The sequence below is a fragment of the Pseudorasbora parva genome, chromosome 8 (genome assembly GCF_024679245.1).
Source record: "Pseudorasbora parva isolate DD20220531a chromosome 8, ASM2467924v1, whole genome shotgun sequence".
NCBI classification, from domain to species: domain Eukaryota; kingdom Metazoa; phylum Chordata; class Actinopteri; order Cypriniformes; family Gobionidae; genus Pseudorasbora; species Pseudorasbora parva.
In genome coordinates, this window is record NC_090179.1 from 12,168,598 (window position 1) to 12,183,271 (window position 14,674).

Consider the following 14,674-nt stretch of genomic DNA (forward strand, 5'->3'; position numbering starts at 1 on the left):
GGAGTTTTGAGCAGGGCTGTGGCTAAGTTAAATATTGAGTGGCCAAACGAACAGCAGGAATGTGCCTCAGTAAAAAGCAGGCTTGATGAGCGCTTTCTGCCAGCCCATTCTGCTCAGCCTCCACAACGGAGCTTGCCATTTTTCACAGATCTCCACACCGAGGTGTCGAGATCGTGGAAGCGGCCAATGTCATCCAGAGTTTTCAACCTCCACACAGCAGTATACAGTAACATCGTGGGGTAGAAATGGCTTTTATGCAGGCATACCAGGCTGACCTGCCGAAGCACCTGGGGGAAACTGATGGGATCGGGGATGATATAGTTCATGAGCTCCGATCCACGGTAGATTTAGCTCTCCGTGCCACCAAGAAGACGGCCAGATGTACAGGCCATTCAGGCCTGGTGGCCACGGAGAGACATCTGTGGCTAAATCTGACCAAGATCAAGGAGAAGGATAAAACCTTTTTGCTTGATGTGCCGCTGTCTCCTGAGAGCCTGTTTGGTGACGCCGTTACTACCATCACTGACAGGTTTCAGGAGGCCAAAAAGCTGGCAGCGGCGCTAAAGCAATTCCTTCCCCGGAATCCCCAGGCCTCATCTGCTGCTGTGAGAGAGCAGCAGATGCTGAGTGCTAACTCCTCCCATCGAGCGCAGCAAAAGCAGAGCGTCGCCACCCGCACACCCCCGCAGAAAGGGTGGGCCGGTGGGCAGCGCTCTCGGGAGGCTGGTACCCTTAATAGATGTTGCGGCAGAGTAGGAGAATCTGCCAAATATTTCCCGTTTGGTCCTGCAGTTTATAAAAAAGGGGTCCGCCATACAGTTCAGATGGCATCCACCTCCTTTCAACGGGTTTTCTGCCCACGGTGGTGGGCCCTGAGCAGGCTCTGATAATGACTCATGAAGTACAGACTCTCCTACGGAAAGAGGCGATAGAAAGAGTCCCTCTGCTGGACAGAGAGTCGGGGTTTTACAGCCGGTACTTCATCGTGCCAAAGAAGGATGGGGGGCTGCATCCTATTTTAGATCTTCGCCTCCTGAACCGCTCGGTGACAGAGCTCAAGTTCAGGATGCTTACACTCAAACAGATTGTGTCACAGATCAGGTCTGAGGACTGGTTTGTGACCATAGATCTAAAAGATTAATTTCCATGTCTCCATCCTTCCGCAGCACAGGAAGTATCTGATGTTCACTTTTGGGGGAGAAGCGTACCAATATCGGGTACTTCCCTTCAGTCTAGCCCTTTCACCCCGCACGTTCATGTGTGTGGACGCGGCTTTAGTCCCTTTGCGGATGCAGGGGATTCGGATCCTCATTTACATTGACAATTGGTTGATTCTCGCTCATTTAGCTTGTGTGGCGGCACAGCATCGAGATGCTGTGCTCGCTCACATTAGGAGATTGGGACCAAGGTTATTTTCGTAAACGAAAACTGAAAATAAGACTAAAACTATTGGTCAAAAAACATTTTCGTAAACTGAAATAAAATAAAAAAATCTGAATAAATAAAAAACTAAAACTAAACGAAACTAACTTCTCTTACTAAAAAACTAACTGAAATAAAATAATAATAATCAAAAATAAATATTCGTTTTCGTTATTAATAAGCCCTATTTCATGTGGTGGAAAATCTGACTGTGGCGGTTGTGGGAGTGTCTGTATATTGCGCTACTGCGCGTGAAGTGATCTGAGGAGGAGATTAACTGCTGTCCTGTGACGGACGCGTGCAGACAGGCAACACATCGCCAGTCCTAAACGGCAGTTCACAAAGAATCAATGCGTCCGTGGCAGTGAAATGGGAAATAACACAAGGTAATGAGATGCACGTTGAACTTCTTTTAACTTAAGCTCACTGTTTTAGAATGCCGTTTCTTAGGCGACGAGAGACGCAGGCGCAAAAGTCAGCAACTAGTAGCAAGTACTAGCCTACTGTGCGTTTGAGATTTCATGTTTGCATAATATTGACAGGCTCAAAGGTGTTATCTTCCCCACAAAGTAGGGAATACCAGGACACACATACACACACGTTTGTTTCATTATATAAGTGAGGACATTGCATGGACTTCCAATGATTTTATATCAGGTTAATGATATTTTATATCCCCTAACCCAATCCCTCTCCCCAAACCTACCCATCCCAAGAACGTGCAAAACAATAGATTTAAATAAAAACATGTTTTGGCCGATTTATAAGCCTTTTTAACTAGTGAGGACCAGTCAAATGTCCTCACTAGTCAGTTATCATAATATTTTACTAGATAAGTGAGGACATTGGTCCCCTTTACAATTATAGCACAACAAACACACACACACACACACACACACACACACAACAGTGTGTGTTGGCTGTATTCAGATGACTTTGTACTACTGAAGAAATTAAAATAAGCTTTTAATTGTTTAACAATATTTCATCTTTGTTATGAATGAGTTTGTCTGGAATTTATAATTTTTACTTTTATATTTTACATTGCATTTATTTTGTTCTTTAAGATAGATCCTCTAAGTATTAGCCTATGTCAAAAATATCAAATATAATTTTTTAATATCAAAATATAATTTATTTCATTTTTAATCTCCAGATCGTTGGTTGGATAGGTCATAGTTTGACTCAAGCTTTTTTGCTCAAAGGTGAAGACCCAACTTTATGCATGTTTTGTAAGACCTTCCTGGGTATAAACAATAATGCTTGTTTATCAAGTTATTTCACTTAAGGATGTTTAGTAAGATTAAACTCTACACTTCATTATGGTAACTCTGCTAAACTATAATTACTAAAACTAAAACTGAAACTAAATAAATAAAAACTAAATAGAAATGTATTTGCAAAATAAAAACTAAACTAAAACTAGCAAAACCATTTGTAAAACTAACTAAAACTAAACTGAAATTTGTAGCAAAATTGAAAACGATACTGAAATAAAAACTAATTTCAAAAAGCAAAACTATAATAACCTTGGGACTAAAGCTCAACTCCAAGAAGAGCATGCTTTCGGCAGTCCTGAGGATCACGTATTTGGGATTCGGTTTCTATGCGGGCCCGCCTATCAGAGCACCGTATAGGGTCGATTCTCTCATCAGTCAAAGGGCTGAAGCTAGACCAGTCACTCCCTGTAAAGCAGTTCCAGAGACTGTTAGGTCTGATGGCAGCAGCGGCCAACATGATTCCTTGCACCCTGTTGCACATGAGACCGCTACAGTGGTGGCTCAAGACCAGGGGATATTCCCCGAGGGGAAACCCCTTTTGTGCAATCAAGGTCACACGGCAGGGTCTCCTTGCCTTGGTTATGTGGAAGGACCCTTGGTTTCTGGCCCAAGGCGCGGTGCTGGAGACCCTGCAGGAGAGATTCTCTTCCAGGCTAGCTCCCTCCACTTTAAAGGTGTATGTGGCAGCCTTAGCAGACTACCACTCTCCTTTGGGTGGGCTGTCTTTGGGACGACACCCGCTGGTAACCTGTTTCCTCCGTGGGACGTTGAGGTTAAAACCTGCAGTACGCACCAGGGTGCCGGCCTGGGACTTAGCTGTTGTCCTGCAAGGCCTTTCAGGGGCTCCCTTTGAGGCCCTGGATTCAGTTTCCTTAGAGTGGTTCCTTACCCTCAAAACTATTTTTCTTCTGGCTATTTCCTCCTTGAAGAGAATAGGACATCTATTCAGTCCATCATCTATTCAGTCCATTTACATCTGCAAGCCCTCTCTGTTTCACCCTCGAATTTGCGCCCAGTATTGGCAAACGCCTTCCTCCATCCGAGCTATATTCCTAAGGTTCGATCTAATCCTATGAGACCTATCATGCTCCAGGCCTTTTATCCTCTTCCGTTTGTGACGTCAGACCAGGAAGCACTTAATCTGCTTTGCCCGGTTCGGGCTCTTGATACATATGTCCACAGAGCTGCCCTGTGGAGGATGTTCGAACAACTGTTTGTGTGCTACGGCCCCCCCTTTGAGGGGATGGTCGAGGCCATCTCACTCGCTTATGGGGCGGTCGGACAGCCTTCTCCTTTGGCTCTGCGGGCCCACTCAACCCGGGGTATGGCGGCCTCTTAGGCTCTCTTGGCAGGGGCCTCCCTGCAAGATGTATGTGATGTGGCAGGGTGGTCTTCGCCTCATACTTTTGTCAGGTTCTATGAACTGGACATAAATTCTACTCCTGGGGCTCGGGTGCTCGCTCCTTAGACAATTCAACAGACGGGCACCCGGCTCGTATGGGGACGTGGGTATTCTCGTTCCCAGAGTGGTGACGCAGCTCGAGTTCCCATAAATGGGAACATCTCGGTTACGTCTATAACCATAATTCCCAAAACAGGGAACGAGACGCTGCTTCACCCGGCCATACTCCCCGCATGCCCTCTAGCGGCTTGTTTCTGGCCTTTTCAGAAGCTGGGGGCGCGTGTTTGCCGGCAGGCCTTATAGCTTCCGGGTCGATGACGTCACCCGCCGATGACGTTCTGTCTCTCTATTGGACTGATTACATACGTGCTTCACGACGCAATCACGCAGAGGCGTTCTCAGAGAAGCTATGCAGCGTCTCGTTCCCTATTCCAGGAACTAAGGTTACAGACGTAACCGAGATGTTAACTATACATTTAGTATTACTATTTCTGCATAGCTAAAAGTGCATTAAGTACACAATTAGTTGTTCCAATTTAGCAGAGTTTCTTTTGAGCCTTTCAGAATTTGTTTTTCTTTTTTTTTAAAAATGTTGTTTTTTATGAAACTTACCCACATTTAGTTATAAATGTAAAAAATAGTAAAATATTAAATTTAGATAATTTAATTGAATTATTTTGAGTGGAACGTTTGGAAAGCACTAAAGATATAATTATGCTCAGTTTATGCTCTGTTTGTTTATGTTTTAAATATGAATGTATGTTTCCAGTGAAATTTCAGAGAACTTCATAGGTCACAACAGGCCCCTTGAGACATGTTAGATACTATAAAAGCACTAGCATGCATTGATGACTCCACAGGACCCATCGAGCTCATGACCTGCCATGATGATCATTTCATGACATAGTATACAACAAAAGGTATCTAATAATTAAAATTCGAATAATGTTTGTAATGTAAAAAAAAACAACTGTTTCTTAGACTGTGTTGAATTACTACTGTGCTAACCATTTATTTAATTGAATAATTATTATATTATTAACCTAACTTAAGACTTTATATTTAAGATCACATTACATGGTATAGGACGCTGTGGCTAAATATTCTAAGCTTGTTGTATGTTTATAAATCGTTAAAAATCATATGAACTTTCTTTGCTCTCTTCTTCAGGTCAATGAAAGTATTCCTTGTGTAAGGAAAATGGAAAATGGAACATATTTTTACTTTATGTTGTTTGAAAATATTGGGTGCTTAAAATATGCTTTCTTCACTATGGGGTTTATTTTTTACTGTGCTGTCATATGCTTTAATGTCCTTATTATTCTTGTAATATTTATGGAAAAGACATTGCACCAGCCCATGTATATTCTGATTTCATGCTTGTCCATCAACTCTGTATATGGTACAGCTGGCTTTTTCCCAAGGTTACTGACAGATTTGCTATCTGATGCACACTTAATCTCCCGTGAAGCATGTCTCTTACAGAGTTTTGTCATCTACTCATATGCAGCTTTTGAGCTTACAATATTAATGCTAATGGCAATTGATAGGTTTGTTGCAATCAGCAAACCTATGCATTACAACAACATAATTACCACACGGTTTCTAACTTTTTTAATATTTATAGCATGGCTTTATCCAATGATTTTTGTTGGCACTAGTGGTCTTTTGACTTTCAGGCTGTCAATCTGTGGGAACAAGTTGTTTAAGGTGTACTGCCACAACTATGAAATTGTCAAACTCTCATGTGTGAACAATACTATTAATAATATTTATGGCCTAATTGTTACGATCACAACAATTTTTATCCCTTTGAGTTTTATATTATATACCTATATCAGAATTATTATAATTTGTCAAAGAAGCACACAAAAGTTCAGGAGCAAAGCATATCAAACTTGTATTCCACACATGATAATCCTTTTAAATTTCTCAGTTGCTCTTTTTTTAGAGCTCACCTTGAGTCGATTTGTGAATGGGGAACTTCCTATAACACTGACTATTGTCATTTCACTTGAATTTATTGTTATACCCCCCTTTGTAAATCCCCTTGTTTATGGTCTAAACCTTCCTGATATCCGCAAAAAAATGTGGCATCTTTTAAAAGTCTCAAAGTAGCCTGCTTTGATTCTGTTGTAATGGTAGGTTATTATAAAATTGTCAGTTTTTTTTAACTTGTAAATAATTTAAATATTTAGTTTTTCTGCATGTGTTCTGGCTCTTTTTCTGGCTTTTTATAAATAAGGATTTAGGAATACATTTTGAAAGGTTCAAACAATATCTGTTTACATGATTCATTTCAAATAATCATAACTAGTGATATTTTGTATAGCTATTCCTATTGTCAGTAGAAAAGATTGATTCCATGTGGGTAAACCTCTTATAGAATCTGTAAACTTGTGAATAATTCATAATAAGAGATCATACAAAATGCATGTTGTTTTTTATTACTGTCCTGAATAAGATATTTAACATTTAAAAAATAACACTAATATACACATTGTTTACCCACAAGACAGATGAATAGCTGAACTTATTAAAATTACCTGTTCAAGAGTTTATGAACCATTGCTTCTTAACACTATGTGAGCCATGGCTGTTTTGTTTTTGTTTGTATTTTTATTTGTTTTTCTTCTTCTGATGGTTGATTCCTTTTTGTCCTGAGCAGTTAAACTGCCCAACATTCTTCAGAAAAATCCTTCAGGTCCTGCACATTCTTCAGTTTTCCCAGAATCGTTTGCATATTCGAACCCTTTCCAGCCGTGCATTGACTTATGATTTTGAGATCCATCTTTTAACACTGAGGACAATTGAGACTCACACAACACAGCCTTGTGGACTATATGTAAAAATATATATATTTTTACATATAGTCCATTATATATTTAATATATGCTATTTTAATATATATATATATATATATATATATATATATATATATATATATATATATATATATATATATATATATATATACACAGTCTTGTTCAAAATAATAGCAGTACAATGTGAATAACCAGAATAATCAAGGTTTTTCGTATATTTTTTTATTGCTACGTGGCAAACAAGTTACCAGTAGGTTCAGTAGATTCTCAGAAAACAAATGAGACCCAGCATTCATGATATGCACTCTCTTAAGGCTGTGCAATTGGGCAATTAGTTGAATTAGTTGAAAGGGGTGTGTTCAAAAAAATAGCAGTGTGGCATTCAATCACTGAGGTCATCAATTTTGTGAAGAAACAGGTGTGAATCAGGTGGCCCCTATTTAAGGATGAAGCCAACACTTGTTGAACATGCATTTGAAAGCTGAGGAAAATGGGTCGTTCAAGACATTGTTCAGAAGAACAGCGTACTTTGATTAAAAAGTTGATTAGAGAGGGGAAAACCTATAAAGAGGTGCAAAAAATGATAGGCTGTTCAGCTAAAATGATCTCCAATGCCTTAAAATGGAGAGCAAAACCAGAGAGACGTGGAAGAAAACGGAAGACAACCATCAAAATGGATAGAAGAATAACCAGAATGGCAAAGGCTCAGCCAATGATCACCTCCAGGATGATCAAAGACAGTCTGGAGTTACCTGTAAGTACTGTGACAGTTAGAAGACGTCTGTGTGAAGCTAATCTATTTTCAAGAATCCCCCGCAAAGTCCCTCTGTTAAAAAAAAGGCATGTGCAGAAGAGGTTACAATTTGCCAAAGAACACATCAACTGGCCTAAAGAGAAATGGAGGAACATTTTGTGGACTGATGAGAGTAAAATTGTTCTTTTTGGGTCCAAGGGCCACAGGCAGTTTGTGAGACGACCCCCAAACTCTGAATTTTTCTTCAGTGAAAAATTCTTTTTTTTTTTTTATGTTTGTAAAAAATATTTTAATAACATGGTTTTGGCGGTTTATAGAGTTCTAATGACGGTGTTTAACTATAACCGTCAGTCTCACGGTTATATACTAACCGTCACACCCCTAGTTGTAAGGCAGGGGGGAATAGGGTATAAACAAGTAGCAAATAATAATTGGTGGCTTTTAGCACAGGTAGTGAGTCATAGTTTGGTTTCGATTTGAGTCATTGGCAGCCTGTTGCACTGATTAATCTTTGGGATAATTATAAGGGCGAACTGTATATTTAAAGCCGAGCCGGTTAGTTGGTCATTAGGAGAAGCGCGTCGGTCAGTGAAGGAGATCGAATCACAAGTAAGTGTTTCTGAAATACTCTGTATTTGCAGTATTGCTTAGTGTATTAATTACTGGAGAGGAGAGGTATCCAAAACACATCAACTGACCACGGGGGTTCCTCAGGGCTCAGTGCTTGGACCTCTCCTCTTCTCCATTTACACTACATCATTGGGACCCATCATTCAGGCACATGGCCTCTCATATCATTGCTATGCTGATGACACACAGCTCTACCTCTCCTTTCAACCAGATGATCCCACAGTAGCTGCGTGAATCTCAAGCTGCCTGGCAGACATCTTGGCATGGATGAAAAAACATCACCTGCAGCCCAATCTAGCAAAGACTGAGCTGCTTTTTTCCCCTGCTAATCCGACCATACACGATTTTACCATCCAGCTACGTTCATCTTTAATTACTTCTTCAGGGTCGGTCAGAAATCTTGGAGTAATCTTTGATGACCAGCTGTCCTTCAAAGACCATATCTCAAAGACAGCTCGGTCATGCAGGTTTGCATTGCACAACATCAGGAAAATCAGACCGTTCCTTACGGAGCATGCAACACAGCTTCTTGTCCAAGCCCTGGTCATTTCTAGACTTGACTATTGCAATGTGCTTCTGGCTGGACTTCCATCTTGTGCAATCAAACCGCCCCAAATGATCCAGAACGCTGCGGCACGTCTTGTCTTCAATGTGCCCAAAATGGCTCATGTCACACCTCTTTTCATCTCTCTGCATTGGCTGCCACTCGCTGCCCGGATCAAATTCAAAGCTCTGACTCTTGCTTATGGTGTAATGTTTTGTCTGAAGTTCCTTGATTTCACCACTAGAGGTCGATATTTCTATCTAGGTTAATTCTCTTTGATTTAAATGATTGTAATGCTCTCACCTGTGTTGAATCACACCTAATGAGAAACCTTATTTAAGGCCTCACACCCTTTTTTGTTCTTGTTCAGTCCTGATGTTAGCCTCACCATTGTCATGCTTAAGACGTTTTGTTTTATTCTGCTTTCTGGTTTGTTTTTGGATGCTGAAGTAAAGAGGCAAAGATTAAGACTCAGACTTTTTACTGTCTTGAATACCTCTGCATTTGGGGTCAACCTCCTTCCGTGGTTAAGTGGTTAGCATCACAGACACACACACTGGAGACCCCGGTTCAATCCCCAGTTGGATCGTAACAGTAGGATTGAACCATGGATACAACCCCAGCAGAGGGTGCCCAACCTTTGACCAATGCTGAACGCATCTTAGCTGCTGTTTCAAGCCAGGCAGCCACCATGGAACGACATGAACAAGTCCTTGCACAACAAGAAGTTGCTGTATCAAAACTGGGTCAAGCAATCACAGAGATCCTGCAACACCTTCAAGCCCTTTCAAACCCACAGTGGGATGCAGATTCTCAACCCCAGGCTCCACCAGCACCACCAACACCTCTCAGCATTCCTACCAGCTACTCTGAGATTCATCTGCCTCACCCTGAAAGGTATGATGGAAGTCCTGGTAAATGCAAAGGCTTCCTCACCCAGTGCTCATTGAACTTTGTATTACAACCTCATAAGTTTCCTACATCACGCAGCAAGGTGGCCTATGTCATTACTCTGTTATCTGGGAAAGCCCTAGCCTGGGCCACTGCTTTGTGGGAGCAGTCGCCACAACCAGCAGTCTGCTCAAATTATAGTAGTTTTATTGACGAGATGAGGCGGGTGTTTGAACATCCAGTAAGGGGACGTGAGGCAGCTAGCCGCCTCCTTCAGCTAACCCAGGGTACGCAAAGTGTTGCACAATTAGCTGTGGAATTTAGAACCCTAGCGATAGAGAGTGCCTGTAATCAGGAGGCATTGACTGTTGTTTTCAATAGAGCTCTTTCTGATGATCTCAAGGATGAATTAGCAGCCCGAGACCCTGCAACGGACCTGGAATCCCTGATTAATATGGCCATTCGATTAGATAATCATCTTCGAGAATGGCGTAGGGGGTCTTCTAGATATGTTCCTAGTCAATATCCTTTGGTACAGCCCTCGTCTCATGATCACCCTGTCTCCCCTGTAACCTGCACTGAGGAGCCCATGCAGTTGGGCCGATCACGGCTCTCCCAAACAGAGCGAAACCGCAGAATTAAGGATAAATGCTGCCTGTACTGTGGCGAACCTGGCCACTTTCAAGCTTTCTGCCCGATCCTTTCGGGAAAAGCCATCTCTCGTCCAGTAAAGGGAGGACTGTGATGAGAGAGACTACCCCTCCCAACTCAGCATCTTCTGGTGTTCTCTTGCCTACTCACCTTTTATGGAAGGATCAGTCACATCCTCTAAAGACCTTTGTGGATTCCGGGGCTGCTGGAAACTTTATGGATTTGGAAATTGCCAGACATCTTCAGGTGCCACTTACCAACCTGGAGGACCCCCTGACCATTACGGCATTGGATGGAAGGCCCCTTGGCTCTGGTCAGGTGAGTCTGAGCACTCTTCCTTTATGTCTCCGGGTTGGGGGTCACCAAGAAACTATACAGTTCTATGTAATAAAGTCACTAGAATTTCCTTTAATACTTGGTTTCCCTTGGCTAGCCCTTCAAAACCCCCAGATTGACTGGTCCTCCGGTAACATTCTCAAATGGGGGCCTAATTGTGATAATCTTTGTCTCTCTACTTCATCTCTTGAACTTTTGGTCTCTCCTAACTTAAGTCAGGCTACCCCTGGGCTGTTAAGGACTTCTCTGCAATTATCCAGGACATCTCCAGAATTGTCCCGTGTTCCCCCTGATTATGCAGACCTTTTAGACGTATTCAGCAAGAAGGCGGCCTTATCCTTGCCTCCACACAGACCTTATGATTGTGCAATTGACTTGTTGCCTGGAATGTGCCCCCCAAGGGGGAGACTATTTTCCCTTTCACCACCAGCGAGGAAGGCCATGGAGGACTATATCAAAGAGGCTCTGGAATCTGGCATTATACGACCCTCGACTTCCCCAGCAGGAGCTGGATTCTTTTTTGTTGCTAAGAAGGATGGTGGGCTCCGACCCTGTATTGATTACAGGGGTCTCAATAAGATTACCATAAAGAATCGTTACCCTCTTCCATTAATGTCTACTGCCTTTGAGTTGCTTCAGGGTGCTACAGTTTTCACTAAACTCAACCTTCGGAATGCTTATCACCTGGTCCGCATCCGTGATGGTGATGAATGGAAGACTGCTTTTAATACACCCACGGGCCACTATGAGTATAAGGTCATGCCATTTGGGTTGGTAAATGCTCCTGCTGTATTTCAAGCTTTGATTAATGATGTGTTAAGAGACATGCTGAATAGATATGTTTTTGTATATTTGGATGATATTCTTATCTTTTCCAAGAACCTCCAGGAGCATGTTCATCACGTTCGCCTGGTCCTTCAGCAACTCCTGAGAAACAATCTGTTCATCAAACTTGAGAAAAGTGAGTTTCATGCTAAAGAGGCATCCTTTTTGGGCTTCATTGTTTCTAATGGTCATATTCAGATGGACCCTGCCAAAACCAAAGCTGTTAAAGATTGGCCCCGACCCAGCTCCATCAAGCAGGTACAACGGTTCCTTGGTTTTTCCAATTTCTATCGAAAGTTCATTCGAAATTTCAGTGCCATTGCTGCTCCACTTACGACTCTCACTAGGAAGAATGTGAAGGGCTTCCAGTGGACAGAGGAGGCTAAAAAGGCGTTCTGCAAACTAAAAGACAGATTTACTTCAGCACCTATCTTTACCATCCCAGATCCTGAGTTGCCCTTCGTAGTCGAGGTGGATGCCTCGGAGGTAGGGGTCGGAGCGGTACTCTCCTAGCGGGCCAGAAAAGACGACAAATTGCATCCCTGTGCTTTTTTTCACACAAGCTCTCCTCAACAGAAAGAAATTACGATATTGGTAACAGGGAGTTATTAGCTGTTAAGCTAACTTTAGAGGAATGGAGGCACTGGTTGGAGGGGGCCAAACATCCCTTTGTTGTATGGACTGACCACAAGAATCTAGCTTATATCCAAGAAGCCAAGAGACTGAACTCTCGCCAGGCCCGATGGGCTTTATTTTTTAATCGTTTTGACTTTGTTCTCTCCTATCGACCAGGATCTAAGAATCAGAAGCCTGATGCCCTCTCCAGGCAGTTTGATCCACCCAACATGGTGTCAACCCCAGTGATGATCATCCCCTCATCCAAGATTCTGGCTCCAGTTAGATGGGGAATAGAGACCAGGGTTAGAAAGGCACAGCAGCAGGAAACTGATCCAGGTAATGGGCCTCCTGGTCATCTTTTTGTACCCAAAAGTGTACGCACTGATGTTTTGCAGTGGGGACATGCCTCATCAATCACATGCCACCCAGGAGTCGGTAGGACCCTAGAGTTCATTTGCAGACGCTTCTGGTGGCCAAGGATCGCTGAGGACGTTAAATCCTTTGTGGCTGCCTGCCCCATTTGTGCCCAGCATAAGGATTCCAGGTCTCGTCCACAAGGTCATCTGCTACCCCTCCCGATCCCTGCTCGTCCATGGTCACATATTTCTATGGACTTCGTAACGGGCCTACCACTCTCCTAAGGTAACAAGGTGATTTTGGTGGTAGTCGATAGGTTTTCAAAAGCTTGCCACCTTATACCATTGCCAAAACTTCCTTCGGCTCCACAAACTGCTGAAATTGTTTTGCAGCATGTCTTTAGATTGCATGGCTTTCCCCAAGATGTAGTTTCAGACCGTGGTCCTCAGTTTGCATCCAGGTTCTGGAAGGCCTTCTGCGAGCTTATTGGGGCTTCAGCAAGTCTATCATCTGGATTTCATCCCCAGTCTAATGGACAGACTGAAAGAACTAACCAAGAGATTGAGACCACCTTGAGATGTCTAGCTTCATCCAACCCAACATCCTGAAGCAGACAACTGATATCGGCAGAATTTGCCCATAATACTCTTCGCCATTCCTCAACGGGTATGTCACCTTTTGAATGTCAATTTGGCTATCAACCTCCTTGTTCTCTGAGCAGGAGTCTGACGTGGGAGTTCCGGCTGCCCAACATCTGGTTCAACGGTGCCACAGGGTGTGGAGTAAGGCCCGAGCAGCGCTTCTTAAGACCTCAAAGCTACAACAGCAATGGGCCAACCGTCACCGCAGACCAGCACCATCTCTCCGTCCAGGGCAGAATGTCTGGCTGTCTAGCAAGGACCTTCCTCTTAAAGTCGAAGCACGCAAATTGGCTCCCAGATTTATAGGCCCCTTCAAGGTTTTAAGGAAAGTAAACCCTGTTTCTTACCGTCTCCTACTTCCCAAGTCTTTGCGCATACATCCTAACTTTCATGTTTCCTGCTTAAAACCTGTCAAATACAGTCCTCTGTCTCCTGCCACCAGGCCACCCCCAGCTCCACAGATCATTGATGGCCAGCCAGCATACCTGGTCAAGCAGATATTGGACACTCGACTGGTTCATGGTAAACGGCAGTTTCTAGTGGTATGGGAAGGATATGGGCCAGAGGAACGGTCTTGGGTCCCCATTCGCCATATCCTGGACAAGAGTTTGATTAGGGACTTTCATCGTCTTCACTCAACCTGAGCTGTTGGGAACGTCAGGAGCCGTTCCTAAAAGAGAGGGTTCTGTAATGTTTTGTCTGAAGTTCCTTGATTTCACCACTAGAGGTCGTTATTTCTACCTAGGTTTAATAATTGTAATGCTCTCACCTGTGTTGAATCACAGAATGAGAAACCTTATTTAAGGCCTCACACCCCTTTGTTCTTGTTCAGTCCTGATATTAGCCTCACCATTGTCATGCCTAAGACTTTTTTTTTTTTTCTGCTTTCTGGTTTGTTTTTGGATGCTGAAGTAAAGAGGCAAAGATTAAGACTCAGACTTTTTACTGTCTTGAATACCTCTGCATTTGGGGTCAACCTCCTTCCGTGGTTAAGTGGTTAGCGTCACAGACACACATACTGGAGACCCCGGTTCGATCCCCAGTTGGATCGTAACATTATGGATCTTCCACAAGCTCAGCACCCGCATACTTCGACTCGCTCCTACGAGTCTACACCCCCACCAGAAGCCTTCACTCAGCTAATGAGCGAAGGCTTGTGGTACTATCACAGAGAGGCATGAAATCCCTCTCCAGGACTTTTTCTTTCATTGTTCCTGGTTGGTGGAATGATCTTCCGTCCTCCATAAGCACGACAGAATCACTCGCTTCATTCAAAAGACAGGTAAAAACTCATCTCTTCCATGAGCACTTAATATTACATTAAAAAAACTCTTCTTCCTCTATTTCTCTTTTCTTCTTCCCTTTTCTAGTTTTTGCTACTCTGAGGGATATACAAATCTTGGTATTTGGGGCACTTTTTGTGTTTCTTTGCCTTTTCTTGACGGATCGCTTCCTGTACTCCTGAGTTGTAAGTCGCTTGGAATAAAAGTGTCTGCTA

The 14,674-nt window shown here is 42.9% G+C and overlaps 2 protein-coding genes across 2 annotated transcripts in view; both read left to right on the forward strand.

The window, feature by feature from the left end:
- Positions 1-14,674, forward strand: part of lipt2 (lipoyl(octanoyl) transferase 2) — a 571,631-nt gene that overhangs the window by 224,059 nt on the left and 332,898 nt on the right. The gene's annotated exons all lie outside the window — the stretch shown is intronic.
- On the forward strand, positions 5,305-6,222 carry LOC137085029 (olfactory receptor 6N2-like). The gene has a single exon (XM_067451582.1). It carries the CDS (start codon positions 5,305-5,307, stop codon positions 6,220-6,222), a length of 918 nt encoding a protein of 305 aa, XP_067307683.1.